This window comes from Microcaecilia unicolor, chromosome 6 (genome assembly GCF_901765095.1).
Source record: "Microcaecilia unicolor chromosome 6, aMicUni1.1, whole genome shotgun sequence".
In the NCBI taxonomy this organism is placed as follows: Eukaryota; Metazoa; Chordata; class Amphibia; order Gymnophiona; family Siphonopidae; genus Microcaecilia; species Microcaecilia unicolor.
In genome coordinates, this window is record NC_044036.1 from 209427107 (window position 1) to 209454388 (window position 27282).

Sequence of the window (27282 nt, forward strand, 5' to 3'; positions counted from 1 at the left end):
GAGAGGCTTCCCACACCCAGGTGTAGTGTAGTGAAGCAATTAGCGTCATGCTGGAAGCAGCCAGCACACACACACACAGAGAGAGCTAACCCAGGCAACACCCACATGTGCAGTATAGTGAGGCAAATAGTGTCATGCTGCTGGATGCAGCCAGCAGAGAGAGCCAGAGCTAGCTCAGAAAGGACAGACAGAAGAAACAGGAGCCAGCTAGGAAGCTGACCCCCAGGAACAAGGTAAGTCTGAGGGTGGTCACGGCCACAGACGTGACAGTGAATAAGGGTTAGGAGTTAAAAGCAGCATCAAAAAGGTGGGCTTTTAGCTTAAATTTGAAGACGGCCAGAGATGGAGCTTGACGTACCGGCTCAGGAAGTCTATTCCAGGCATATGGTGCAGCAAGATAAAAGGAACGGAGTCTGGAGTTAGCGGTGGAGAAGAAGGGTGCAGATAAGAGAGATTTACCCAGTGAACGGAGTTCCTGGGGAGGAATGTAGGGAGAGATGAGAGTGGAGAGGTACTGAGGAGCTGCAGAGTGAATGCACTTATAGGTCAATAAGAGGAGTTTGAACTGTATGCGGAAATGGATAGGAAGCCAGTGAAGTGACTTGAGGAGAGGGCTAATATGAGTATAACGACCCTTTCGGAACATTAGTCATGCAGCAGAATTTTGAACAGATTGAAGAGGAGATGGCTAAGTGGGAGACCTGTGAGAAGCAAGTTGCAATAGTCTAAGCGAGAGGTGATAAGAGCGTGGATGATGGTTCTGGTAGTGTGCTCAGAAAGGAAAGGGCGAATTTTGCTGATATTATAGAGAAAGAAACGACAGGTTTTAGCAGTCTGTTGAATATGTGCAAAGAAGGAGAGGGAGGAGTCGAAGATGACCCCAAGGTTACGAGCTGATGAGACAAGAAGGATGAGAGTGTTATCCACAGAAATAGGGGGAGGAGGAGAGGTTGGTTTAGGGGGAAAGATAAGAAGCTCAGTCTTGGTCATGTTTAGTTTCAGATGGCGCTGAGACATCCAGGCAGTGATGTCAGACAAGCAGGCTGATACTTTGGCCTAGGTTTCAGCTGAGATTTCTGGTGTGGAGAGGTAGATCTGGGAGTCATCAGCGTAAAGATGATACTGAAAACCATGGGATGAGATCAGAGTACCAAGGGAAGAAGTATAGATGGAGAAGGGAAGAGGTCCCAGGACAGATCCCTGAGGTACACCAACTGACAGTGGGATAAAAGTAGAAGAGGATCCACTAGAGTATACACTAAAGGTACGCAGGGAGAGATAAGAAGAAAACCAGGAAAGAACAGAGCCCTGAAATCCAAGTGAGGACAGCGTATCAAGGAGCAGGCTGTGATCAACAGTGTCAAAAGCAGCAGATAGATTGAGAAGGATGAGGATAGAATAGAGACCTTTGGATCTGGCTAGGAACAGATCATTGGAGACTTTAGCAAGCGTTGACAAGGCTGTTAAAATTTTCCCAAAGTGACTGAAAGCCTGTGTTAAAGCTGGAGGTGGAATTTACAGGGACTGCAAAATTCTGACACATTGTTAATTGTATCATTTGAATGGCATTAGTTTACTGTGTTTTAGCATGAATATTTTTATTTTAAATCTGTTTATTGACGACAAATACAGCAAACAAGAAAAACAATCAAGTATAAACAGAATTCCAGTCATCCCAAATTTCCAATTTTCTCCCCACCATCCTACCATCCCTAAATACCTCACAAAAACCCATCCCCCACCTACCCTCCCAACCCAAAATTACTGTCCCAAATGCCATGGGATCTAACACATGAACACCCCCGCCTACACTACCTACCATAACCAATGCTTAGTGACTATAAAAACAATATTTTAATCCATCTATCTATATCAGTCTAAAGCAAAGATGTAAAAATCAAAATAGGTATCTTATCGTGCTCAGACTAGCTAGTCCAAACTAAGATAACGAATAAACATGCCAAGCTAACAAAAACTGCTGGAAAATTCAAAGTACACAGCAGCAACCTACTAAGTTCCTCCTTCACCTGGGAGATTTTGAATAAAAGATTTCACTGCCTCCATGGATGTAAAAAAGCGAGTCTCCAAAGTCTTCACCAGATCTGCATCCTTATGGAATCAGAAAGGCCAACCAGGTGCAAATTATTGCATCAGGCTCTGCTCTCCATAGCTTCCACTTTGCGTTCCATCTGTTGAAGGTTGAATCGAAGTTGATCCATAGCACACAGTGCATTCTGTGCCCCAGTCTCCAGTACTCTCACATGATGTTGTGAGCATCAAGCTCCAGATCCATATTATCCAAACGTTCGTGAGCGGCCTTAATTTGGTCATGCATTTGTTGTAATTTAACATCCAAAGCGCTTCCACTACCGTCCGCACTTCTGTCACAATTTCCTTAGTCCATTTAGATTAAAAAGAAGGATTCGACGGGGCAGATCGAACTTCCATGAGGTTTCAACTCCCCCGTGTTTTCTCCAGTGCTCTCTCCCGTGTCAATCTCGATGCCAAAACACGAGCCAATTCTTCAAACTGCACCATTCCAAAGCTAGTAGCACAACTAAAGGCAGAGAAGCTGTATCACCCGTTTCTTACAAAAACATACAAGATAGATGGCTAAATTGGTGGGGAGACAGAGGAGCCGAGCAGGCAGCCTCCGCTCCTGCTCTAGGCCTCACATGATCTCTCTAGCTTGAACATTTTTAATGTACAAAAATCTCTAGGTAGTAACATCATGTCAGTAACATCAACGTAGCTTAAGATAATTAAATATTGTTTAATAGAAATACGTAAATATGATGACTAAATATATAAAATATTTTTTTTGAAATTCAAAGCGGTTGCTGAGAAAATGGCAAAAAACTCCAAGGGGGTTACTTTTATTTGTCTCGCCCTGTATATGCTTGATTCCACAAGAAAAAATACCCAACAGTGGTACCTACAGCATGAAAACACTGTAACATTTATACTCTCCAAGAACCTCTAATTATCTGGAAAACAAACACTTAACTTAGGGGTCTTTTTACTAAGCTGTGGTAAATGCTAGCACGCTTACTGCAGCTTAAAGTGGATTACCGTGGGATGAGCTCAGGTGTCCTGTGGTAAATTCCAAATCAGCATGCGCTAAAAAATATTTTAAATTTTTTTTGTTGGAGAAGGCATGTCTGAGAGTGGAGAGTAGGCGTTCCTACACTAATCAGCGCATCTGTATTACCACCTGAGCCCTTACTGCCTGTGAAATAGGTATCAGTAAGTGCTCCCACAATAATTTTTTTTAATGGCCATGCGCACATGTCAACATGAACACATAGCCATTAATAGAAAAACTAGAAAACCATCCATTTTCTGGTTGTGGTAAAAATGTCTTTAGCATGTGGGAAGAATCTGTGTAAGGACACGCTAAGGTCACTTTTTACCGAAGCTTAATAGAACTTCTTAGATTTTATAAAAAATGGAAGTCCTCTTCATAATTCATAGATGTCGAATGCATCAGAGGGTCATGATAACATTTTGGATGGAGAAGGATAGAGCTTTAATTGCCTGGTTAACATTTTTTCTTTTTTTCTCTTCAGATACGCATTTTCACTAACTCATTCACAATAACTCCATACAATGGCGCTGAAGCATTGGTAAGGTTCTTATAATCTTCATAAAGGACATTAAAGCATGTATCATGTTCCTTCAAATATGCCAGTTGTGCATCTAGTTCCTCACTAACTTTTTCTGCCTTTTTAATTATTGTTTGTACTACTAGTATCATAAGATCTAAAAAATATCCTATATAATAATTTGCACCTCCAACGTTCTACGTCTGGATGCTTGGGTTCATAACATCCATAACCACTCATTGCCCCGCCCTCGCGTCAAAACGTAATGACGTCAGAGGGGCGGAACAGTGAGAGAGAAGGGAAGCCAGCGCCAGCCAACCAGAGAACTTTGGAGGTTCAAATTATTATATAGGGTATTAGAACAAGTGCCGAGAAGGTTTCTTTGGTGCAATAAACCCCATGCATAGGCGCCCAAGTTCCCAGCCCCCCTCCCTCCCTCTCCTCCGAGTGCTAGCCCGACCTGCGCTGCCCGCCCTCTTCTCCCAGTCCTCCACCTGCCCCTCACCTTCCTGAGTGCCGCCCAGAATTTAAAAGCCATCATCTTACCTCGGGGCCCGCAGCAGCAGTGAAACGCGAGCAGGCTCGGCGCTTCAGCCTGCCTTCCCTTCTCTCTCAGCTTTGCCTCTGGTCCCGCCCTCATTTACTGTTTCTGCACTCTCTCACACTCTCTCTGTCACAGACCACACACACACTCTCTGTCTCTCTCACACACACACACACACTTCTGTGTGTGTGTCTCTCACACACACACACACACACACACACACACACACACTTCTGTGTGTGTGTCTCTCTCACACACACACTCTCTCTGTCTCTCTCACACACACACACACACTCTGTCTCTATCACACACACACTCTCTCTGTCTCACACACACACACACTCTCTGTCTCTATCACACACAATCTCTCTCTCTTTCTCTCACACACACACTCTCTATCTCTCTCTCACACACACACTCTCTATCTCTCTCTCACACATACACACTCTCTATCTCTCTCTCTCACACATACACACTCTCTATCTCTCACACACACACTCTCTCTCTCTCACACACACACACTCTCTCTCTCTCTCACACACACACACACACTCTCTGTCACACATACTCTCTCACACTCATTCTCTCTCACATATTCACATGCTCTCACACTCTCATATTCACTCTCTGTCTCACACACTCTCTCACACACACACACACACACACTCTGTCACACAGACTCTCTGTCACACACACACATACTCTGTCTCTCATGCACCCTCTCTCACATACACACTCTCTCTGTCTCTACTACACTCTTTCTCTCTCTCTCTCTCTCTCTCTCTCTATATATATATATATATATATATATATATATATATATATATATATCACTCTCTCTCACACACACTCGCACACAGGCGAATCGCAGGATATGGATGGCATGGGAGGCAAGAGAAGGAGACGACATAGAGGAAGAACACTAACTGCTGAGGAGCAGGCTGAAGCTAAACGGAAAAGTGCTGAAGCACAACGAAAAAGGCGTGCAGCTCTGAGTGAAGTCGAAAAGGCACATGAAAATCAACAAGCCACTGCAAGGAAGAGGTCCAGGATACAAAAGATGACTGATGAGGAAAGTGCAAGTAACAGACAAAGAAACGCCGATTTAGAAAGGCACAGAATTGCTAAAATGATGGACGAACAGAGAGAAACACACAGAACAAAGCGCACTGGTATACAACGCAAAAGATGAGAAAAAATGACAGATGACCAAAGAGCGACAAATAGAAAAAGGAGAGCATATTTAGAACGGGACAGAATTAAACAAATGACAGAGAAACATAGACAAACAAACAGGCAAAGACAAAAACATTTAGAACAGCAAAGGGGGAGGAGAGGGGTGCCTGGAACTCTGAGGAGAGGGAGGGAGGGGGCCTGGAACTCGGAGGAGAGGGAGAGAAGGGGGCCTAGAACTCGGAGGAGACAGAGGGGGCCTGGAACTCGGAGGAGAGGGGGCCTGGAACTCAGAGGACAGGGAGGGGGCCAAGCTGGAATTCGGAGGATAACCTTGTTAGCGCCCGTTTCATTTGTGTGAGAAACGGGCCTTTTTTTACTAATATTTTATATAATCCTGAAATGTTAGTTCTAGTTTATTTAATATTGCCTCCCATTTCATCATGAAATCAGCATCTTCATTATACATTCTAGGTTCTTTACCAATTCACAACCCCCTTGGTAACATTTTATGACACCAATATTCAAGTAAGGTAGAATAATGTAATTCACTATGTGCTAAGCTTTTACTAAGCTTAATTATTTCCCAATATTCTAAATGACTATCCATATCATTACTATGCCTTTAAAAAAAACTGTTCCTTTGGGAGTAACTCTTTCAGCCATCTCGCTGGAAAACTGAGAATGTTCCTCCATGGTGAAAAAAGACATCTTGCCTCGCGGAAAACAGCCCGGACAACAGAGGCTGAGATCCACACATAAACAGTCCTCCAACCAAAAGAGCAGAAATCTAAAGCAGCAAAGTCAATATTCCTAAAAAAAAAAAATCAAAATCACCGTGGAGGAACATTAAGTTTTCCAGAGACACAGCTGCAAGAGTTACTCCCAAATCTTAGTAAATTGACTGAATTTTATAGATGGCTTAATACCAAGAAAATTAATTTGAAATTTGTACTTAATTACAGTTTTAAATAAAGAGGTGGCATTTTTAGATATTATGATTAAATGTGGAAATGGGAAATTAGAACCACTTTATATTGAAAGCCCACAAACACAAACTTTTATATTTTTACAGTTGTCATAGCATGTCAGTGAAGAAGAATTTAACCTACAGTTAGTTCTTAAGGGTAAAAAAGAAGATGGCCACAGGATGAAGAGAAGGTTCAGAGACAGAGGGTACCCAGCAAAATACATTGATAGTGGTTTGGTGAGAGCACTACAGTATGATAGAAAAACACTTTTAAGTCCTAAATCAAGAGAAGATTTAAATAACGTACCTTGATGTATGACTGTGGGCCCTGTTTGCTATCGGGTGTATGTGCCTTTAAGGACCCCGATAGGTACGTGTCCCTTTTAAATTTTAAGGTTTTGTATATTTATATCTGTTTAATCCTTTTTTCTGTATGTATGTTTTAGAAGATAATTAACTAATTGTGTTTTATACACTAATTTTACTATATAATTTGTTGGAATAGCATTTCTATAAATAATCTAATCTACACATGTTCAGTGAAATTAGTCATTTATTTTAGATCTGCATATAATTGTTAATAAGGAGGAATAACCAGATGAGGTAATGAGTCCAAATACAAAGGTGGTGGTGGGGGGGGGGGGGGGGGGTTGGACATACTACAGATGGAAAATCACTATAACAAATGATACGTTCTTAACCACTTGGAACTTATTTATTTATTTATTTATTTATTTGTAGCATTTCTATCCCACATTTTCCCACCTATGTACAGGCTCAATGTGGCGTACATTTGCCGTAATGGCGGTTGCCATTTTCGGGTAACAGAATTACAAATGGTGTTGCATTAGGAGCATACATACATGGTAGGATACATGGTGCATACATAACTTAGGAGTTACAAACATCATAAATTGGACATGCTTAATCTTCTAGGTATACAGCTGGGCACCTAGGGTCTTTCAAACCCCCAAGAGCAATAGCTTGAGGTCTTTCTAGGTTCAGGGGAAAGGGCTGATAGGGAAAGTCAGTCTCAGCATTTTCTACCATCAAATGTAGAATATTTTCCTTAAATGTTCTAGAATCAAATTAATCATTCATTCACCAGATTCCACAATTTCCTCCTCTTGTTCAGGTGATCTCTATAAAGAGCACTATGAACAATCCAAGGTCACTAAGAAGCTCATTTTCAAAAGAGAAAAACGTCTAAAAAGTGGCATAAAGCAGCATTTGGACGTTTTTCTCACAAAAACGTCCAAATCATTATTTTCAAAATCAATTTTTAGACGTTTTTCTATGAAGTCCGTCAGAAGTTCATTCAAAAAACAAGGGGGTGTATTGGGGGGGGTGTTAAGGTGGGATTTGGCCTTTCCTAAGACTTGGACGTTTTACTGCCATAATAGAACAAAACAAAACCATAAAGGACTAAAACTAAGACGTTTTGAGCTAGACTTGTTTTTATAACAAATAAGGCACAAAAGGGTGCTCTAAATGACCAGATGACCACTGGAGGGAATCAGGGGTGAACCCCTATTACCCACCCCCCAGTGGTCACTGACCTCCTCCCCCCCCCCCAATACCCTACCCCCAGTGGTCACTGACCCCCCTCCCTCTCCCAAAAAGTGTGAATAAATATATGACTTCCCAGCCTCTATGACAGCCTCAGATGTTAGAGCCAGGTCTAGAGCAACATGCAGGTTTTTGGAGTAGTGTAGTGGTCAGTGCAGCACACCATGGCTTGGGGAACTCAGATCCTTATCTCCCTCTACCTTAATAAGGGAGCAATGGTGAGATGTGTATCTAGGAGCATGTTTTTGAAGTCCAGTGCTGTGCCCCATTTATCTCCTGGGATGTCCGGAGGAACCAGACTACTAAAAATTCTGGCTCTTCCTGTATCCCAATGGCTTGATTTTGTGCATTTTGCACTTGGACATTTTGGGTTTTTTTTGAAAATGGACCAAAAAAACAAAACATCCAAATCACAAAACCTTGTTCTAAACAGTATTTTTGAAAAAAAAAAAAGATAGACATTTTTCATTTTTGAAAATGACCTTCTTTTCTATTCAGATTTTGGAAAGTCGGACTTAGACGTCATACCGAAAATATCCCTCTAAGTCATATATTACCTAATTTCTTATTCAAACATTTAATTCTTATTTTTATAAATAGGCAAGTACATTTAAGATTCCATCCTGTCATGAACTTGCCACTCCACAAGTAATTAGCAAAACTCTTCACTTATCCAAGGGGGGGGGGGGGGGGGAGGACACACACACACCTGTCTAAGTTCTTCTAAGAAAAGCTTCGACTAGTGCAGGCTTGTTTGTCTGGACATCTTCAGCGTTTTCAGGCTGTTCACACATGTAGAGGTATTGAGAATTGGGGTGACAATGCTATAATCCATCATGTTTCCATGTTCAGCGTTCTATTCCCTAATCCAGAATTTTCCACCTCTGGGTAAGGTAAATGGTTGGGCTTTTACTCCTAAGATAGCATCTGTTGAATTAGCCTAGTGGTTAGTGCAGTGGACTTTGATCCTGGGGAACTGGGTTTGATTCCCACTGTAGCTCCTTGTGACTCTGGGCAAGTCACTTAACCTTCCATTGCCCCTGGTACAAAATAAGTACCTGAATATATGTAAACTGCTTTGAATGTAGTTGCAAAAACCTCAGAAAGGCGGTATATCAAGTCCCATTTCCATTTCCATCTCACTTCAGCTGAACAGCAAAGGAGAACAAAGAGAAAGTGTCTCCCGAAGTGGTCTGAGGGCAATATGGATGCAGTCTATGGCACTTAGAACAAATGGGAAACTTTCCATCTCAAAGAAATCGATTGTTGTCCACTGTTGATCTACAGGGTGTCCCTTCTTAAGAAACTTTGGAAGAATTGTGATATACATCTTGAGGTGGCTACCTGGCTGATGCTTGCAGCGGCTTTTAGATGTAATTGGAAGGTACCTGTTGCCAGAAGAGCCATGGTCACCTTCACATAGATCGTCCGGGCTTGTCCCCTCCAAGTGGTGATCTCTAACTCCTCCTCAAGCTGCTGGCAGAGGTGCACTGTTTTCTCCCTGTTGAAGCAGAACCTATAGGCCATGAACCTTATTTCTAGACCTGTAGACCCTCTGCGCCTGACCTGACCTTTCCCTCTCCTCTGTTTCCTCCACAGTGCTAGAAGCCAGTTTGGGAATAGCTTAACACTCATGCCTCCCCAATGCAGCCACAGAAACACACATGTAAATCTATCTGGAATACAAGCTTGCTTACAGGGTATGCATTAATGGTTGAACAATCACTCTAAGGTTGTAAATGTGAATAAGACTGGTGTTGTTGGGTGACAGGTTTTCAGGATTGTCCAGGGACTACTGTGCAGTTATTAGGGGTGGACGTATCTACTGTGGATTTGTTTAAGTATTTGTGTCTTTGGCTTGATTATCACTTGGATTTTGTAGTGCACGTGAATATGATGGTCGAAGGAGGTTACACGATCCTGCATAAATTACGAGGAGTTTGGGGATATTTCAATGAAAAGAGTTATGTGCTTTTAATGCACTCATTGTTTATGTCCCATCTTGATTATGCAAATACCGTGCTGATTGGTCTACCTTATAATAGTTTAAAGAAATTACATACCATGCAGAAAACGGCAATTCGGTTGTTGGGGAATTTGGGGAGAATAGGTCATGTCGCCCCACTTTATATCCATCACAATTGGTTGCCAGTGGAATTTCAGATTAAATTTAAGATTTTAGTGTTATTGCATAGGGTATATCATGAACAGCTTCCTGCTATGCTTATGCCATTAGTTGGTGGTTATATTCCTGGGAGGAACCTGCATTCTGAGGATATGCGATTGTTGCAAGTTCCAGGTGTGAAAGAGGCCCATTTAAGTAGAACTAGAGGCAGGCATTTTTATGGTGGGCCCTGTATTTTGTAATAAATTGGCAGTAGTATTGAGGGGGGAAATTTATCCCTTTTCCGATGGTTGTTGAAAGCTCATCATCAGTTGGAAGGAGTGGCCTAATGTTTAGTGTAGCTGGTTGTGGACCTCGAGAACCTGGTTCGATTACTGCTGCTGCCTGACAGTCAGCAGTGGATTGAGATCCTGAGGAACCAGGTTCAATTCCTTCTGCAGCTGCTTGTGACCCTGGGCAAGTCACTTAGCCCTCCATTGCCCCAGGTACAATATATAAATGCCCATTAGGGACAGTGTAAAGTACCTGTAATAGAAATTGTAAACCACATAGTTGCCCCAGGGATCACTTGTGGTATATCAATTGCTGAAAATAAATAAATAAAACCTTTTGCTTTAGCTGTTTCGGGGGGTGGGGGGGGTCTGTACAGCCCATAATTTGGAGAGTTTGTATGTGTGAATTTTTCTCTACCATTTCTGTTTGTATTGTATTTCTATTCCTTTTGTTGTGTGTACTTTTTTTTTTTTTTTTGCTGGACCAGAGGGAAAACATTTTTGTAGAAATAGCAAAAGGTTTTTTGATCAGATCAAAGTCACAGCACAGTTCATGATGATAGGCATGCATCAGCTACAGTAAGCAACAGAAAAGATGAGAGGCATTGATCTGCAAGTGCAGATGCAGACCAGATACACCAAGTGATGAAAGGAACATTTTACCAATGCACAATTGTGCAGTAGAATATTTATTCAGAACAGATTAAATAAAGCAATGCCCTAGTATCTTTGGGAGAAGGGGCATCAGTCATAGGTCCATAAGCAGTTTGCAAAAGTCACATATTTGAGCTTCTGTAACTATTTTTATTTTTTCACATAAAAGATTGGAGTTTGGACTGTTGTATTACAAATTTACTTCCCTCTACTGCATCCCGCCAGTGAGGAAATGGGAAGTGATGTCAGCGAGGATGGGACGTGGCAGAGGGAAGTCTGTGGGGCAGGCGCAAGCAGGAAAAGTGAATTGGTGCAGCTGCCGGGGACACCTCTAGGATACACCAGGGAGGGACAGAAGAGGGGTTTGGAGTGAGAGAGGGGGAATTGCCAGTCTGCGGGAGGAGGATTGGGGAAAGAGGAAGAATGTTGGATTTGCAGGAGAAGAAGGGGCTGAGGGGAAGGTTAAAAAAACCAAACTATTTTATATATCTATGGGGGGGAGGGGAGGGCCCATACAAGTTAACTCTGGACCCACCCAATATGCTAGGTATGGCTATGCCACTGACCTGGAGTAGCCTGTAAGCAAAATTATTTGCAACTAAAACTATGACAGGCATCTATGGGACAGTCATAGAACATAATGGTAAGATAGATGATAGAGGGTGGGGGAAATAATAAAGCAATGTAGAATGTTGCTTAAGCAATGCTCAATTATATGAAACTTTTAGAAGATGGAAGAGGAAAAAATTATAAATTAATAGGCAGAGAATGGTCATTTCAAGAAAGATGGGTAACCTGCATGGAAGAACCATGTTTGTTAAACTTCAAATATCAATGGATGCAAGAATAGTAGGTGTTTGACAATACTTTCACATATTTCGGGGGACTGCATGGGTGTGAAATTGAGTACTGGTCTTGTAAGAATCAAAGATGACTACAAGTCCTGAAATAACTCAGTAGTGGAGGCTAAAAGTGTAAGAAAGTGTGGACATGCTTGGAACAAATAATGAACAGTTGAGAAGTAGGTTAGATGTGAGGGGGGCAGTATTAAAATAGGGAAATTCATGTGCTCATCCATGAAGGGTCAAAGAACCAGATAGGAAGACTCAGATGAGGACCTGCTAACCTGATTTGGAGACATTGCCCCCTGAGTAAACTGGATAGGCCATTGCTGTGATGTATAAATGATAACATAGAATTTTTCAAACTAAGATGTAATTTTGTTTTTAAGGATTTAAGAGTAGCTCTCATCTTTAAGATGTTTACATTTTTCACATTCCAAATGTATATAAGATTTACAATTTCATGGGGGGGGGGTGGAAATTTAGCTCACAGATTAGAGGAGGGGGGATAAAATGAGTTACATTCAAGAACAGTATAAGTTTTCTTAACTGAAACAGTGAGGGTCACTTTGTCTTCACATATTGGATGGAATCGATCCAACTGGTGACTCCTAAAGTAGTCAGTGTTGAAAGGAGACTTTGGAATAAGTGATCATAGAATAAGAGTGAAGGGAGGATAGACTAAACAGTAATCTATGGAAGTTGTTTTTTGTTTTGTTTTTGTGTTGTTGGGGGTTTTTTTTGTTTTTTTTTTACAGAAAGGACTGTAGATACTTGAAATAGCCTCACAGTGAAGGTGGTAGAGACAAGGATAGTATCTGAATTCAAGAAAGCACAGAAAATCTCTGAAAGAGAGCAAGAAATTATAGAACTGATTGGCAGGTGTGGATGTGCAGACTGGATAGGTAGGCCATTATGTTCTATATTGATGGGAGAAGAAGATAATCCTTGATTTGCATTGTGTTATCATTTCAAGAAAGTCATATCAGGTTTTAAAAAAAAAAAAACCTCTGATGCATTCTCTTCTCTTTCAGTTATGGCTTTTCAGACAGAAGCCAGAATTGCTTGATCCACTTCTGAAATACCACAGCTGTACTTCAGGCTTAGGAAATAATTATGTTGAATCTAGAAAGGTAAGAGCCAGAGGGGTTAATTTCTAAAAGCCAAAAATTAGCTGTTACGGAAATGCTTGTCCTACGTGTAATTGGTCATGGAATCTCTGAATCTAATATTTTTTGTAATGATTTTTAATATTTCTTCTTTTCTCTAAAATTTAATGAATTAAGTATAATAATTCAGCAGTTAGCAAGATCTACTACAGCAGTTTTTATTGCTTTAGTTTTATTTTGTGCCAAGTAGCTCTCTCCTGTTCACTTTGAGATTCCAATTTAATGAGAACCTGCTTGAACTGGAGTTGCAGAAGTATAACTTATCATTTATAACTGCCCAATATTTCCTTTCCTCAGCCAGCTAATTGCAACAGTAATCCTGTGGTATAGACTGTAGTTTACTCTAAAACCTTGTAATATAGGATAAGTTGTGGAGTGTCAGACCAAGGTTCATTAACCACAGCATCTGTCTCAGGCAGTGGACAGTCCAAGTTGCAAGTACTTGGCAGATCCCCCAAAAAAGAGATGAAATGCCTCATAATTTATTTCTAGATATATGCTTTCCCAAGTTCACCTGGATAATAATTTTAATGGGCTTTTCATCTTTTGAACACCCCCCCCCCCCCCCCCCCCACATTCAGTATTGATTGCCTTGATCACAACCTCTGGAAACAGTATCCAGAACTTAATTGTACAGTACATGAAAACATACTTTTTACAGTTTGGTCTCAATCTGATGCTTTTAGTTTCTTGCAGTATTCTCTTACTTTAGTCTTTGAACATTTAAACAACTGGTCTACCCCCACATTATTTTATAAACTTCTGTCATATCTCCCCTTCAATTGTCTCCCCTCCAAGCTGGAAAGCCCTCTCTTGTTTAGTCTGTCTTCATAAGGGAAATGTTCCATCCTGCTTATCATTTGTTACCCTTCTCTGAGGGGAAGAGAGAGCAGGGCAGGCAATATGGTGGTGCCGCTGCAGACCAGTGCTGGACAAAGTCTTCAGTTGGCGGGGGTGGGGGTCCCCCGCCAGCCAAGGTATTTGCAGCAGCGGTGCTTCAGCTGGCAGGGGTTGGGGACCCCTGCCAGCCAAGATGTTGCAGTGACGGCGGTGGAGGGTGGCGGTGACCAAAATGTGCTCCCCCACCTTGGGCTCTGGTCCCCTCCCACCTCGAGGTCTGGCTACTGCCCTGATGTGACTTGCTGGGCACTTTGACACTTTGATTTTGGCCACAGAAGAGTGTTGGGTCATAAACAACCCTCCCCCCTTGCCCCCCCCCCCTCGCCCTTTCAATGTCCTCTCAATGCTCAATGGTTTGGTGTTAACTGCAATATAGTGTTGTGTATTCGAGGGTTGTAGGCACGATGTATTGAAGGTTACTGCTCAGTCATTTATTGCTGTAAGAGATGGCTGTTATGGAGCTGCTATGTTGTTACTTTGTGTTCTCAGGCGCTCCCTGATCTACCTTATGAGCAGCCTGTTGTCACACCGCAGTTGCCAAACCACTGCCTCAGTGCCTTTGTGTCCTAGCACCTCCAAGTCAAGCACACTAGGGACACAGTGAAGTAATTCCATTACTTCCCTGCACTATTGGCTTCTCACAGTGGTATGGACACATTTTAAGGTTTTGCTGCTTTTTTTAAGATAATGAGATCATAAGAATAGCTATACTGAGTCAGACTAATGTTCCATCTAGCCCAGTGTCCTGCTTCCTGCAGTGACCAATCCAGATCACAAGTACCTGATAGAAACCCAATTAGTAGCAACATTACATGCTACTAATCCTGGGGCAAGCAGTGACTTCCCCCATGTCCATTTCAATAACAGACTATGAATTTTTTCTCCAGGAACTTGTCCAAACCTTTTTTTAAATGCAGATATGCTAACCGCTGTTAACACATCCTCTGGCAACAAGTTCCAGAGCTTAACTATTCTTTGAGAGAAAAAATACTTTCTCCTATTTGTTTTAAAAGTATTTACATATAATTTCATTGAGTATCCCGTAGTCTTTCTACTTTTTTGAAAGAGTGAAAAATTGATTCACTTTCACCCGTTCTACACCTCTCAGAATTTTGTACACCACTAAGTAGTTTGTAGACCTCTATCATATGATCCCACAGCCATCTCTTTTCCAAGCTGACAAGCCCTAACTTCTTTAGCCTTTCCTCATGTGTGAGGAGTTCCATCCCCTTTATCATTTTGGTCACTCTTCTTTGAACGTTTTCTAATTCCGCTATATCTTTTTTGAGATATGGCGACCAGAATTGAATGCACTACTTAATGTAAGGTTGCACCATGGAGTGATACAAAGGCATTATAATATTCTTAGTCATATTTTGCATCCATTTCCTAATTCCTAGCATCCAATGCTTTTTCACTTATGAACTCCCTACAACAGTTTTCGTTTATTCAGAAATTTTGTTAGCAGAAGTAACAGGTCTATTTTCTGTCACCTTTCTACTTATCTATTGCTCCCCATCTCTCCCAGCCACTGAATGGGAAAATACTTTTCAGCTGATTGCTGATGCCGCAATGAAATTGTCAAATCTGTTACTACTAGGAGATTTTAACACACACATAGATTGCATTACTCACCCACATACTGTCCGCTTTAATACTTTCCTAGTGGACTTAGGTCTTCTGCAGTATGTTAATTTTCTACTCATGCTTCAGGGCACACTTTAGGTCTAATTATATCGAGCTCTTCCTTTTGGTTCCAATCCATTTTTGTTCTGCGCCTTGTCATGGCCAGATCATTTTTAGTTCTTTTTTCTTTGTTTTAAAGTAACTAGTAGCTTACCCAACACCAGTAAATGAATTAGAAAATTTCCCCCTATTGCGTCTTTATCCCTTCATTCTCTATCTAGTTCATTTCTCTCTGATCTTGGCGATAGGCCATTAGAAGAACAGCTCAACTTATGGAATACACTTCTCAAACAGAAATTTATTGAACTAGCTCCACAGCACTTTATTTCTGGTTCTAAGGCAAAGTCATTTCATCAACCTTGGTATCACCATGGTCTTGCTTTGTTAAAGCGTCAGGTTAGGCGAGCAGAACGCACTTGGAGAAAACATAAAACCCCAGAAAATGACCATTATTGTAGATCCCAACAGAATTTGTCCAACTAAAGAATGCAGAAAAAGAATATTTCAAAAAACTCTGTTTTCTAGTCTTACCCAAAACCAGAATAATACACTAGTAAGTGAAACTCCCTCTCCTAATGCCTTTGCCCAGTTCTTTAAAAGGAAGGGTGCTTCATTGGAAGCATCCTTTCCTCCTCTGCCAGCTATGACCAATACCCTTGACTCTGCCTCTCAATTGCTTGCTTCCTTGTCTTCATGGTAATCATTTAATTTCCCTCTTTGGAGTCTTTCTCCAAAGTATATTTCTCTATCTGCCCCACCACCTGTCCTCTGGATCCTATTCCCTCCTTATGGTTGAAATCCCCTTCAGGGCTCCTCCAATTTAGCCATCAAGTAATATTGAAGAGCCTCTCTGAAGGTTTTGTACCCGATACCCTTAAATCAGCTTTGGTCCGCCCTACTCTTAAATCATGAAAAGCAGACTCTTCTGCACCATCTAATTATCAGCCAATTTCCAATCGACCATTCTTAGGTAAGATTATTGAAACTGTAGTTTTTGCCCATACAATCACATATAGAGACCTCTCCCTTTGTTCACCCATGCCAGTCAGGTTTTAGGCCAGGATTCAGCGCAGAGACAGTTTTAACCTCCTTTTTACACAAAGTACAATAAATTAGATAATGGTTTTGTTACCTTGGCAGTAAAGGGGATGGGACTGCTTTCCTATGAGGAAAGACTAAAGTGGCAAGGCTCTTCAGCTTGGAAAAGAGACGGCTGAGGGGAGATATGATAGAGGTTTACAAAATACTGAGTGGAGTGGAACAGGTAGATGTGAATCACTTGTTTACTGTTTCCAAAAATACTAGGACTAGGGGGCAATCAAAGAAGCCAGGATTTAAAAAAGGTTTGGATAATATCCTAAAAGAAAAGTGCATAAGCCATTATTAAGATGGACTTGGGAAAATCTTCTGCTTTTTTCTAGGATAAACAGCATAAAATCTGTTTTACTCTTTTGGGATCTTGACAGATACCTGTGTTTTGGATTATCCACTGTTGGAAACAGGATACTGGGCATGATGGACCTTCAGTCTGTCCCAGTAAGATAATGCTTATGTTTGTATGACTTATCTACGAAGTTTGATATCGTCAGTCACTCCGTATTTTTAAAACAACTTAGTAATATTGGTATTCATGGATCAGTGCTTAAGTGGCTTTCTTCCTTTCAGCAGAATCATGCTTTTCAGATATCAGTAGTAGATAGCAAATTTCAATCTTATCCTTTATCACGTGGTACCACAGGGCTCTATACTCTCCTGTTCTTTTCAACATATTTCTTAGCCCTTTAGTTTTTCTGATTCAGGCCTTAGGTACAAGTATACATTTTTACGCAGATGATATCCTCCTTGTTCACTATATTGCAACACACATTTCTACCCTTCAAATCTGTCTAGGAGAAATTTACACCTGTCTAACAGAACACCGTTTAATCATAACCCACAAAAGACAACTGCTTGTTGGATATCTGGACATCTCACACCTCCTACAGTTACACCTGTATTATTTGGTCATCTGTACATACATGCCTCCCATAGTTACACCTGTATTATATGGTCTTCCAGTACAACCAATGCAACAGTTCAGTTATTTTGGGGTCATTGTTGACTCCAGATTCAGTTTCTATTCAGAAATTTTATCGGTGTTAAAATCTGGTTTTTGTGCTATTTGCAAGATAAGAGCTATCCGAAGCTTTTTGGATTTTCCATCATTACGTGCTTTCATCAGTTCTCATCTCGACTATTGCAATATAGTTTATGCCAGTAGTTCCAACTGTGAGCTCAAGAGACTTCAGTCACTCTAGAACACAGCCGCCCACGTTCTGTATAAGGCTAAGTGGTGAGATTGTATTACTCCTTTGTTTCGACAGCTTCATTGATTGCCCATTAATCTAAAAATACAGTTTAAGATTCTGTCTTTGATTCATAAGGCACTACATACTAGCCTCCCTGAATATCTAGCCAGACTTACTATCCCATATACCCCTTCTCATATGCTTAATTTACTAAATGATCATAGGTTGGCCATCCCAAACCCTCACCAAGCACATTGGGTCTCTACATGAAAGAATGTATTTTATTGTTTGTCCCCCGTTTTATGGAACAGTCTTCCATTGGCATTAAGGTCAGAATCATCTTTTATTAATTTCAAGAAAGCGTTGAAATCACATCTGTTTAATAGATTTTTGACTGAGCTGTTGCAACTAAGGTGATTTTTAGCAATTCTCCAAATGTACTTAAAACTGTCATGGTTTCGGGTATTTGCCATTTGTCTTGACTGCTCTGGCATGGATGGTAAGGAAAGAGAAATTTAAACTTATCTATTAATTTTCTCCTCTAGTCCTGCCAGTCCAACCTACAGCCAACCCAACAATACCTTTGTGGTTGAGAGTTCACAGACTGAGAAGTTCAGAAAACCAGCAGCCATTGTTGAACACTTCTGATGTTATTTGGGGCTAATCTTGGTCTTTCCTGTTGTAAGGCCAAAACGTTAGGGTATTTTCTCATGTCTGGGTTATTGACCAAGAAAAGAAGTTTTTTGTTGACTAGAGTTTGGTTTTGGTGGTGTTTCGGAAGCTGAAACAAAAAAATGTCGTCTCTAATGGGTTTTTAACCTAGGTTCTTAGCTTGTGACATATTTTTAATGAACAGTTGAAGACATCACCAGACCACTACAAGGGGGGAGTAAAGTCAGCTCTAAGCTTTTTATCTGTCTCCACCTACTAGCAATAGGACATATCCTGCTTGCCTGGACTGATATAGCAGGACTAAAGGAATGTAAATTAACAGGTAAAGTTAAATTTCACCATATTTTCACAAACCTCTGGTCAGTCTGTAGGTTTCCACATGTATCAGCCAAGTTTCACAGATGTCTTTTTGATAAATGGAAGAGCCCATAAACCGAAATAAGGGATAGCTCTGTGAAGTCAGCAATAAACTGCATTTCTGTAAAAGATACTGTATTAATCTCATTTCTCTGATTTTTCTGCAGATGAATCTAGAGGAAGAAAGCAGTGAATTATTTTATCAGAAGTTATTGGAACTGGAAAAGCAAACTCTTAAAAAGTTGTCTGAGTCTGAAGAAGAGTATAAATAGCAGTGTCTCAGATGTAGGATTTTTTTTTTTTTTACCTCAGAGCTATGCTGACTGCCCTTCAACAATAGTAAATTGCAGCGATTTTTGTTTATTGATAGTACTGAGCATCCAATAATACCTTTGTGCCCTACCTTAAGATTATACAGGGAATACCACCAGTACTATGTACCTGCTGTTATGAAGAAGTTGTTCTGGTGCTTTTTCCTTTGTTTATCTTTAAGAACTTTATCTAAACAAATGTATTTCATTCTAAAAACTGAGTACTGCAATCTATAAGTACATACGTAATGCCACACTGGGAAAAGACCAAAGGTCCATTGAGCCCAGCATCCTGTGCACGACAGCGGCCAATCCAGGCCAAGGGCACCTGGCGAGCTTCCCAAACGTACAAACATTGAGAGCTAATTATATTGACTTAAAGTGTTATGAGCAACTGAAAAGTACTCTGTGGCTCATTACAGAGTGTCTTACTTGCTTTACATGAGTAGTTTGGTTTGTACTAAGCAGCCAAACTGTCATGGGTGCTCTAAACTACCACCAACACTACTGCTACTCTGTACCCGTAAATGTTGACCTTCACCCCGGATTCTATAATTGCATACTATCCTGAGATGCATGCAAAACTAAATTGGCAACAATTTGGAATTGTGTGGGCATCTTGCTAAGCACTGTTCTGTAAAGATCCGTGCACGAATCTTGTGGAGGGGCATAATCGAAAGGGGCACCCAAGTTTTCCTGAGGATGTCCTCGCAGGGGCGGGGAAACCCGTATTATCGAAGCAAGATGGGCGTCCATTTTTCGTTTCGATAATACGGTCGGGGTCGCCCAAATTGTGACATTTAGGGCGACCTTAGAGATGGTCGTCCCCGATTTTTGAAGATAGTGGAAACCGAGGACGCCCATCTCAGAAACAACCAAATCCAAGGCATTTGGTTGTGGGAGGAGCCAGCATTCGTAGTGCACTGGTCCCCCTGACATGCCAAGACACCAGCTGGGCACCCTAGGGGGCACTGCCGTGGACTTCAGAAATTGCTCCCAGGTGCATAGCTCCCTTATCTTGTGTGCTGAGCCCCCCAACCCCCCCCCCCCCAAACCCACAACTGTACACCACTAACATAGCCCTAAGGTGTGAAGGGGGGCACCTACATGTGGGTACAGTGGGTTTTGAAGGGCTCATATTTACCACCACAAGTGTAACAGGTGTGGGGGGGGGGGGGGGAATGGGCCTGGGTCCGCCTGCCTGAAGTACACTGCACCCACTAAAACTGTTCCAAGGGCCTGCATACTGCTGTCATGGAGCTGGGTTTGATATTTGAGGCTGGCATAGAGGCTGCAAAAAATATATATTTTTTTGCGGGTGGGAGTGGGTTACTGACCACTGGGGAGTAAGGGGAGGTCATCCCCGATTCCCTCTGGTGGTCATCTGGTCATTTAGGGCACATTTTTGTGGCTTGGTATAAGAAAAAAGGACCAGGTAAAGTCATCCAAGTGTTCGTCAGGGACGCCCTTCTTTTTTCCATTATCGGTCGAGGATGCCCTTGTGTTAGGCACGCCCCAGTCCTGCCTTCACTACGCCTACAACGCCCCCGTGAACTTTGGTCATCCCCGCGATAGAAAGCAGTTGAGGATGCCCAAAATCGGCTTTTGATAATGCCGATTTGGGCGACCCTTTGAGAAGGATGCCCATCTTGCGATTTGTGTCAAAAGATGGGCGTCCTTCTCTTTCGAAAATAAGCCTGATAGTGTATCACTCAAAAGAGGTCATGGCTATAGGTGGGCCAGGCGTTCACTAAAGATGTGCACAGTATTACTGAATACCGGGGATCTGCACCTAACTTAAGCACCAGGACTTACATCAGGTTTCAGTTGGTGTAAATCCTCACACCCAAAATTTGTTGTGGAAATCTGCTCTAAGCACTATTCTATAAATGGCGCACAACTTGCAGCGCCATTTATAGAATAGCACTCCACTCATTTTTTTTCCAGTACCATTTACTGAATCTAGTCCTTAGTGAATAGTTTCTCAAAAATGTTTTAACTCCTGGACTTCCTTGGTCAGCTACACAGAAGGATTCTGCATACTGGGAAAAACCAAATATGCATTAATTGCAAAGTTTTGAGTTATATCTCCATAATAGTTCTCTGAGGATTGCAAACAGGCCTGGTTTTCAGGTTTTCCACTTATGAGTGCACAGTTGGTCTACATAGTAACATTGTAGATGATGGCAGATAAAGACCTGTATGGTCCATCCAGTCTGCCCAACGAAATTAACTCATAGTGTAGGGTATGATATGTATATTTGATCTTGGTTTGTCCTTGCCATTTTCAGGGCACAGGCTGTAGACGTCTGTCAGGCACTGGCCTTGTTTTCCAGTTATGGAAGCTGAATTTGTCCAGCCATGATCAGGGTACAGACCGTAGACGTCTGTCCGGCACTGGCCTTGTTTTCCAGTTATGGAAGCTGAATTTGTCCAGCCATGATCAGGGTACAGACCGTAGACGTCTGTCCGGCACTGGCTTGGCTTCCCAGTTACTGGTGTTGCCATCTAATTACCGCAAAGCATTTTTGGTTCTATTCCTTCTATACAGGATTCCATTGTGTTTATCCCACTCCCTTTTTAATTCTGTTAACATTGTCATCTGCACCATCTCCTGCATGAGGACATTCCAGATATCTACCACCATCTGTATGAAGGGCAGGATTAATTTTGATCACTATGAAGACCTGGCTTGTTTGCTGCCTTCAGTACTAGTATATTTATTAACTTCCAAAAATCTGTAATCTGCCAATCTACAAAAATACCCTAATCTAAATGAATTACAGAAACACAGCACATGAATAAAGACATGATACAATACAAGCAAGTCATTCTTAAGCATGTACTTTGAAACAAAAGCAATGTTTAAACACCCATTTAAAACATATCTCTGATCTAATACATTTTGTGAGTCATTCAATACACATCTTTTAGAGATGTTCTCTACCAAAGGGTATAATGAACAAGTGGAATTTGGGCCTGATTGACTAATGTTTTTCTTCTCTTTCTGGGGTAGGGCTGATTTGATTTTAAATCTAGTAGATTTAAAGCATTAGGAAAATTCTGTAACAATAAAAGTGAAACTACAAAGGTAATATATCCATGTTTAATTTGAACAGCATCAACATAATGGCCCTGCCATTCAAAAACAAATATCCAAACAACAGCAGCTGGATGTTTGCAATAGCCATGAATTTTCAGCAACACCAAATATTCTTATAGACCACCTTGGCACTACCCAGTTAGAGGGTAATTCTGTAATAGGACAGGATATTAAGGTAAGCAGGTAACAATTTCAAGCCTGTTCTATTAAGAAAAATAGGATCGATGTGAACATAGAAGAAACAAATCTCTGCAAGAGTATATAGTATATGATGAAACAGCGAAGATGACTCAAAAAAACAATAGACTACGCTCCAGATGGAAAGATTTATTTGCTGAAAAATAAACGACTCAACACAGCTGTGTTTTAGCCAACTAGGCCTGCATCAGGAGTCTATTACAAAACATCATAAAAGATAAAAAGAAAACTCAATAATAGTAAACCAGTTTATTTATTTTGATTCTCATATCCCACATAATCTGAATACCAAAGCAAATACAAAATATTGATGGAAAGATCGCTTTGTTAAAGCAACTTAGCTAGAGTTCTTAGGCTTTTACAGAAATACTAGAATGCATAGTAACATAGTAGATGACGGCAGAAAAAGACCTGCACGGTCCATCCAGTCTGCCCAACAAGATAACTCATATTTGCTACTTTTTGTGTATACCCTACCTTGATTTGTACCTGTGCTCTTCAGGGCACAGACCGTATAAGTCTGCCCAGCACTATCCCCGCCTCCCAACCACCAGTCCCTCTTCCCACCACCGGCTCTGTTATTCGATGGATAACACTTATTTCAGGAATTTTTCAAAGAGAAAAGTTTTCAGGAATTTTTGAAACATTAAATAGAAATTTGTTTAATTTCAACTGGTAAATCATTCCACCATTTAGTGCCTATATGAGAGAAATCTTTGCATAATATAGATATATTCAGGTGCCAAACCATGGATTATTTTGTAAAAGAATGTGCAGGTTTTGAAGATGATTCAATTTATGATTGGAAGCCTATCTAATTTTGAAGCTTTCAATACAAGTCTTGCGGCTGTATTTAAGGTAGTTTGCATTTTTTAATTAAAGATTCTTTGTTCCCTAAGTAATATGTATTGCAGTTGTCCAGTTGTGATAGCACCAATGCTTGCACAATTGATATAGTATAGTTGGATTTTCACAAGGCTTCTGAAAAGTCCTTTATAAGACATTCCTTTGGAAATTATAGAGTCATGGAATAGGAGACCTTGCCCTTATATGGATTGAAAAGTGGTAAGAACGAGAGCAAATGTGTGGCTAAATGAGTCACTAGTAGAGTGTCACCAGGGTCTGCCCTGGGACCTGTGCTATTTAACTTTCTGGAGCTAGGAATGATGAGTGATGAAATTTAAGGATGACACAAAATTATTCAAAATGTTAAAGGGGCAGAGGATTATGACGATTTACAGAAAGAGTCTGAAACCAGGAAACTGGGCATCTAAATGGCAGATGAACTTTAATATGGACAAGTACAAAGTGACTCGCATAGGGAACAAAATGGAGTACAGCATAAAATTCAGAAGCAACAGCTGGTAGGTTACAGTGCATCTCTAAGGGAGAGAGAATAAAGGTTTCTCCTCAAGTCTTGCTGAATACTTTCACGTAGTGATCTTGTATAGCATCTAAACCAAATCTCAGCAAGGTGACACTACAGTATGATTCGAAAAAAAAAAGGTAGAATACATACTGGCTACATGTTGCCCAAAATAAAACTTGTAGCTTATGCATTAGGGATAGAGATTGATAGCAATAATGCAGGTAAAGATTACATCCCTGCTGCAGATAAAGGTCACGGTAGGCTTGTTTATGGACCCATTGCAGTAGGACATAACTTTTTCATTAACTTCTGTGACTTAAGAGGATTAACTACAATTAAGTGGATTCCTGCAGATAAAGAGGAGATAGTGTACTGCTGCTTTTATGATAGCAGGGCCAGCTCAAGGGACATTGACACCCTTTGGCACATCCTCCCCCTGCTGCTGTATCCGTGCCCACCTAAACTGGCTCCCAACCAGCCACTCCCTCTCCACACACACACACAGCTGCTCTCCCTCTTTTCCATCCCCTAGTTGTTGGCAGCAGCAGCATTTCAAACACAGCCTGACCCGCAGCCTTTTCTTTGATGCACCTTACCCCCCTCTGATACAACTTCCTGTTTCCAGATGGGAGGGATGCATCTGAGGAAAGGCTCTGGGTCAGGCCATAGGCAGCACCTATGAAACACTGCTGCTGCTGGTGACTTCTGAAAAGAGATTTTTAAGGTACATCAGGGATGGGCTGTTTGAGAGAGGAATGCCAGACCACAGGCAGGGGTGAGGGTATTTGAGAGGAGGGGAATGCTGGACCAGAGGTGAAGACCCTGAAAGAGGGGAGTAGAAGACACTTGCCCAGCATGTGCAAGCACAGCAGTAAAAGAAAAATAACACTGAAGGCTTAGCCAGTGAGGCAAGGTTTTGGTGCCCTGAGCCAGTGCCTCACCTGGTTCATTCCTTGAGCCAGCCCTGTATGTTACATACGTATTGCCATACTTGGACAGACCGAAGGTGCATGAAGCCAACATCCTGTTTCCAACAGTGGCCAATCCAGGTCACAGGTACCTGACAAGATCTCAAAACAATACATTTTAAGCTGCTTATTCTAGAAATAAGCAGTGGATTTTCCCCAAGTCCATTTTAATAAAGGTCTATAGACTTTTCCATTAGGAAGCTATCCAAACATTTTTTTTAAATCCCACAAAGCTAACTATTTTTTACTACATTCTCTGGCAACGAATTCCAGAGTTTAATTACACGTTGAGTGAAGAAATATTTTCTCCGATTTGTTTTAAATTTATTACTTTGTAGCTTCATTGCGTGCCCCCTAGTCCTAGTATTTTTGGAAAGAGTAAACAAGCGATTCACGTCTACCCATTCCCCTCCACTCATTATAAATCTCTATCATATCTCCCCTCAGCCGTCTTTTCTCCAAGTTGAAGACCCCTAGTTGCTTTAGCCTTTCCTCATAGGGAAATCGTCCCATCCCCTTTATCATTTTCATCGCCCTTCTCTGTACCTTTTCTATTCCACTATATCTTTTTTGAGATGCGATGACTAGAATTGAACACAATATTTGAGGTGCGGTCACACCATGGAGCAATACAAAGGCATTATAACATCCTCATTTTTGTTTTCCATTCCTTTCCTAATAATAACTAACATTCTATTTGCTTTCTTAGCTGCTGCCACCACACATTGACTAGAGGGTTTCAACGGATCATCAACGATGACACCTAGATCCCTTTCCTGGTCGGTGACTCCTAATATGGAACCTTGCATTACATAACTGTAATTCGGGTTCCTCTTTCTCACATGCATCACTTTGCACTTGCTCACTATCTACCCTTCTCCACTGAGAATGCTGACCATTTAACCCTACTCTCTGTTTTCTATCTTTTAACCAGTTTTTAATCCACAACTCTCTAATTTCCTCTGGAGTCTTTCATGAAGCACTTTGTCAGACAAACGTCTTTTCAAAATCCAGATACACATACCGTATATTTAAACCCAGAGAGTGTACCAATAGAATTCACGAAAAGCTGGGGGAAAGAGGAATATTGCTACAGGAAAAGTTGCACATTTAAAATCCCTAAGTTCACTGATAAAAAAAAGCAGTATGTGAATAATACAACTAAGGGCTTCTGTAGAAGAAATGAGAGAAAAAGTGGAGACCCAGGTAGGCGCATCAGAGGAAACGTGTGTCAGAAAAGAAATGGAGTCTCAGAAGGGAGAAACAGAAGGTCTGATGCAGAGAGAAAGAAAAAAGGGATCCACTTGAAGGAGGAGGCTCAAAATAGAGTAGTAAAAGGAGGATGAGGTAACAATAGAGACAGGAGAGCTAACCACAACAGAGTGAGATAAATTAAAGATAAGATAAGCTAAAAGAAGGGAATGAGAAAGACCTAGAGATGGAAGAATTAATGACTGAGCTGGGGTCCAAGAGAGGAAAAGATGATCTGAATTGAATTTAACACCAAGAATAAAGAGCATAATAAGTAAGATGAATAAGTCCATAACCTGTATAAAGAGAAAATGTATTAATATTAGGGCTGTACCAAATGTTTGTATTCAATTTGCTTCAGCCCCAAATAAATTATTCATATTCAACTGAATAGTACTTTAAATTAATAATTTGGGGCTCTACTTTGCTAAATCCTACTGAAATAAACACTTGATCTCTGATTTCACATTGCTTCTTTTATTATTTGTTATGTTAAAGCTCAATGCCCATTATTTGTATTTGGCCAAATAATATTTTATATTCAACCGAATAGTAAAATATGCTATTCGGTACAGCTCTAATTAATATCACAGAAATTCCTTGAATACTATGCATCAAAAGTGGGGTGAGTGTTTATGTGTGTGCAGGGGGAGGGGGTTGTATGCTGGGGGAGGGAAATAGGTATATATGTGTGCTGGGGTGGTGAGGTAAAGGAGGGAGTGGGTGGAGATGGCGAAGGTGGCAACAATGCTACAGGGGTGCTCCGCACGAATAGTACACTTACCTTTACTGAAAAGTGGTCAGAACAAGTCTTTGGTACAGATCCCCAGCTGATGTGCTTCCTGGTCAGCTCTGTGGGCAAGGGAAGGAAGTGGGGTTCATCATCCTGTGAGTCTGGTGGCTGCTGCTGTGGTCATAGGAGCCAACTTTTCAAAATGATTGGGGGTGCTGAATTTTTTTTTAACAGGTGATGTATTCCCCCCTCCTTCCTCTCCCTCTCCGAGTTCCAGGCCCCCCTCCCTCCAAGTTCCAGGCCTCCCTCTGAGTTCCAGGCCCCCCCTCCTCCGAGTGCCAGCCCCAGCCCGACCTCCCACAACAGCCCTCCGCCCTCGCCTTCCTGCATGCCGCCCAGAATTTAAAACTCATTTTACCTCGGGGTCCCGGCGGCAGCAGTGAAAGACAAGCAAGCAGGCTTGGCGCTTCAGCCTTCCCTTCTCTCTCAGCTTTGGTCCCGCCTTTCACTGCTGCCGCCGGGA

The 27282-nt window shown here is 41.4% G+C and overlaps 1 protein-coding gene across 5 annotated transcripts in view; it reads left to right on the plus strand.

The window, feature by feature from the left end:
• Positions 1 to 19796, plus strand: part of HSD17B7 (hydroxysteroid 17-beta dehydrogenase 7) — a 94681-nt gene extending 74885 nt beyond the window's left edge. For all 5 annotated transcript variants that reach the window (XM_030207517.1, XM_030207515.1, XM_030207514.1 and 2 more), the window contains 3 exons: positions 3570 to 3626; positions 12789 to 12887; positions 18994 to 19796. In XM_030207517.1, coding sequence (XP_030063377.1) covers positions 3570 to 3626; positions 12789 to 12887; positions 18994 to 19098 — 261 coding nt within the window. In that variant the 3' untranslated portion in view covers positions 19099 to 19796. The remainder of the gene's footprint in view (positions 1 to 3569; positions 3627 to 12788; positions 12888 to 18993) is intronic.
• Positions 19797 to 27282: the final 7486 nt, after the last annotated feature.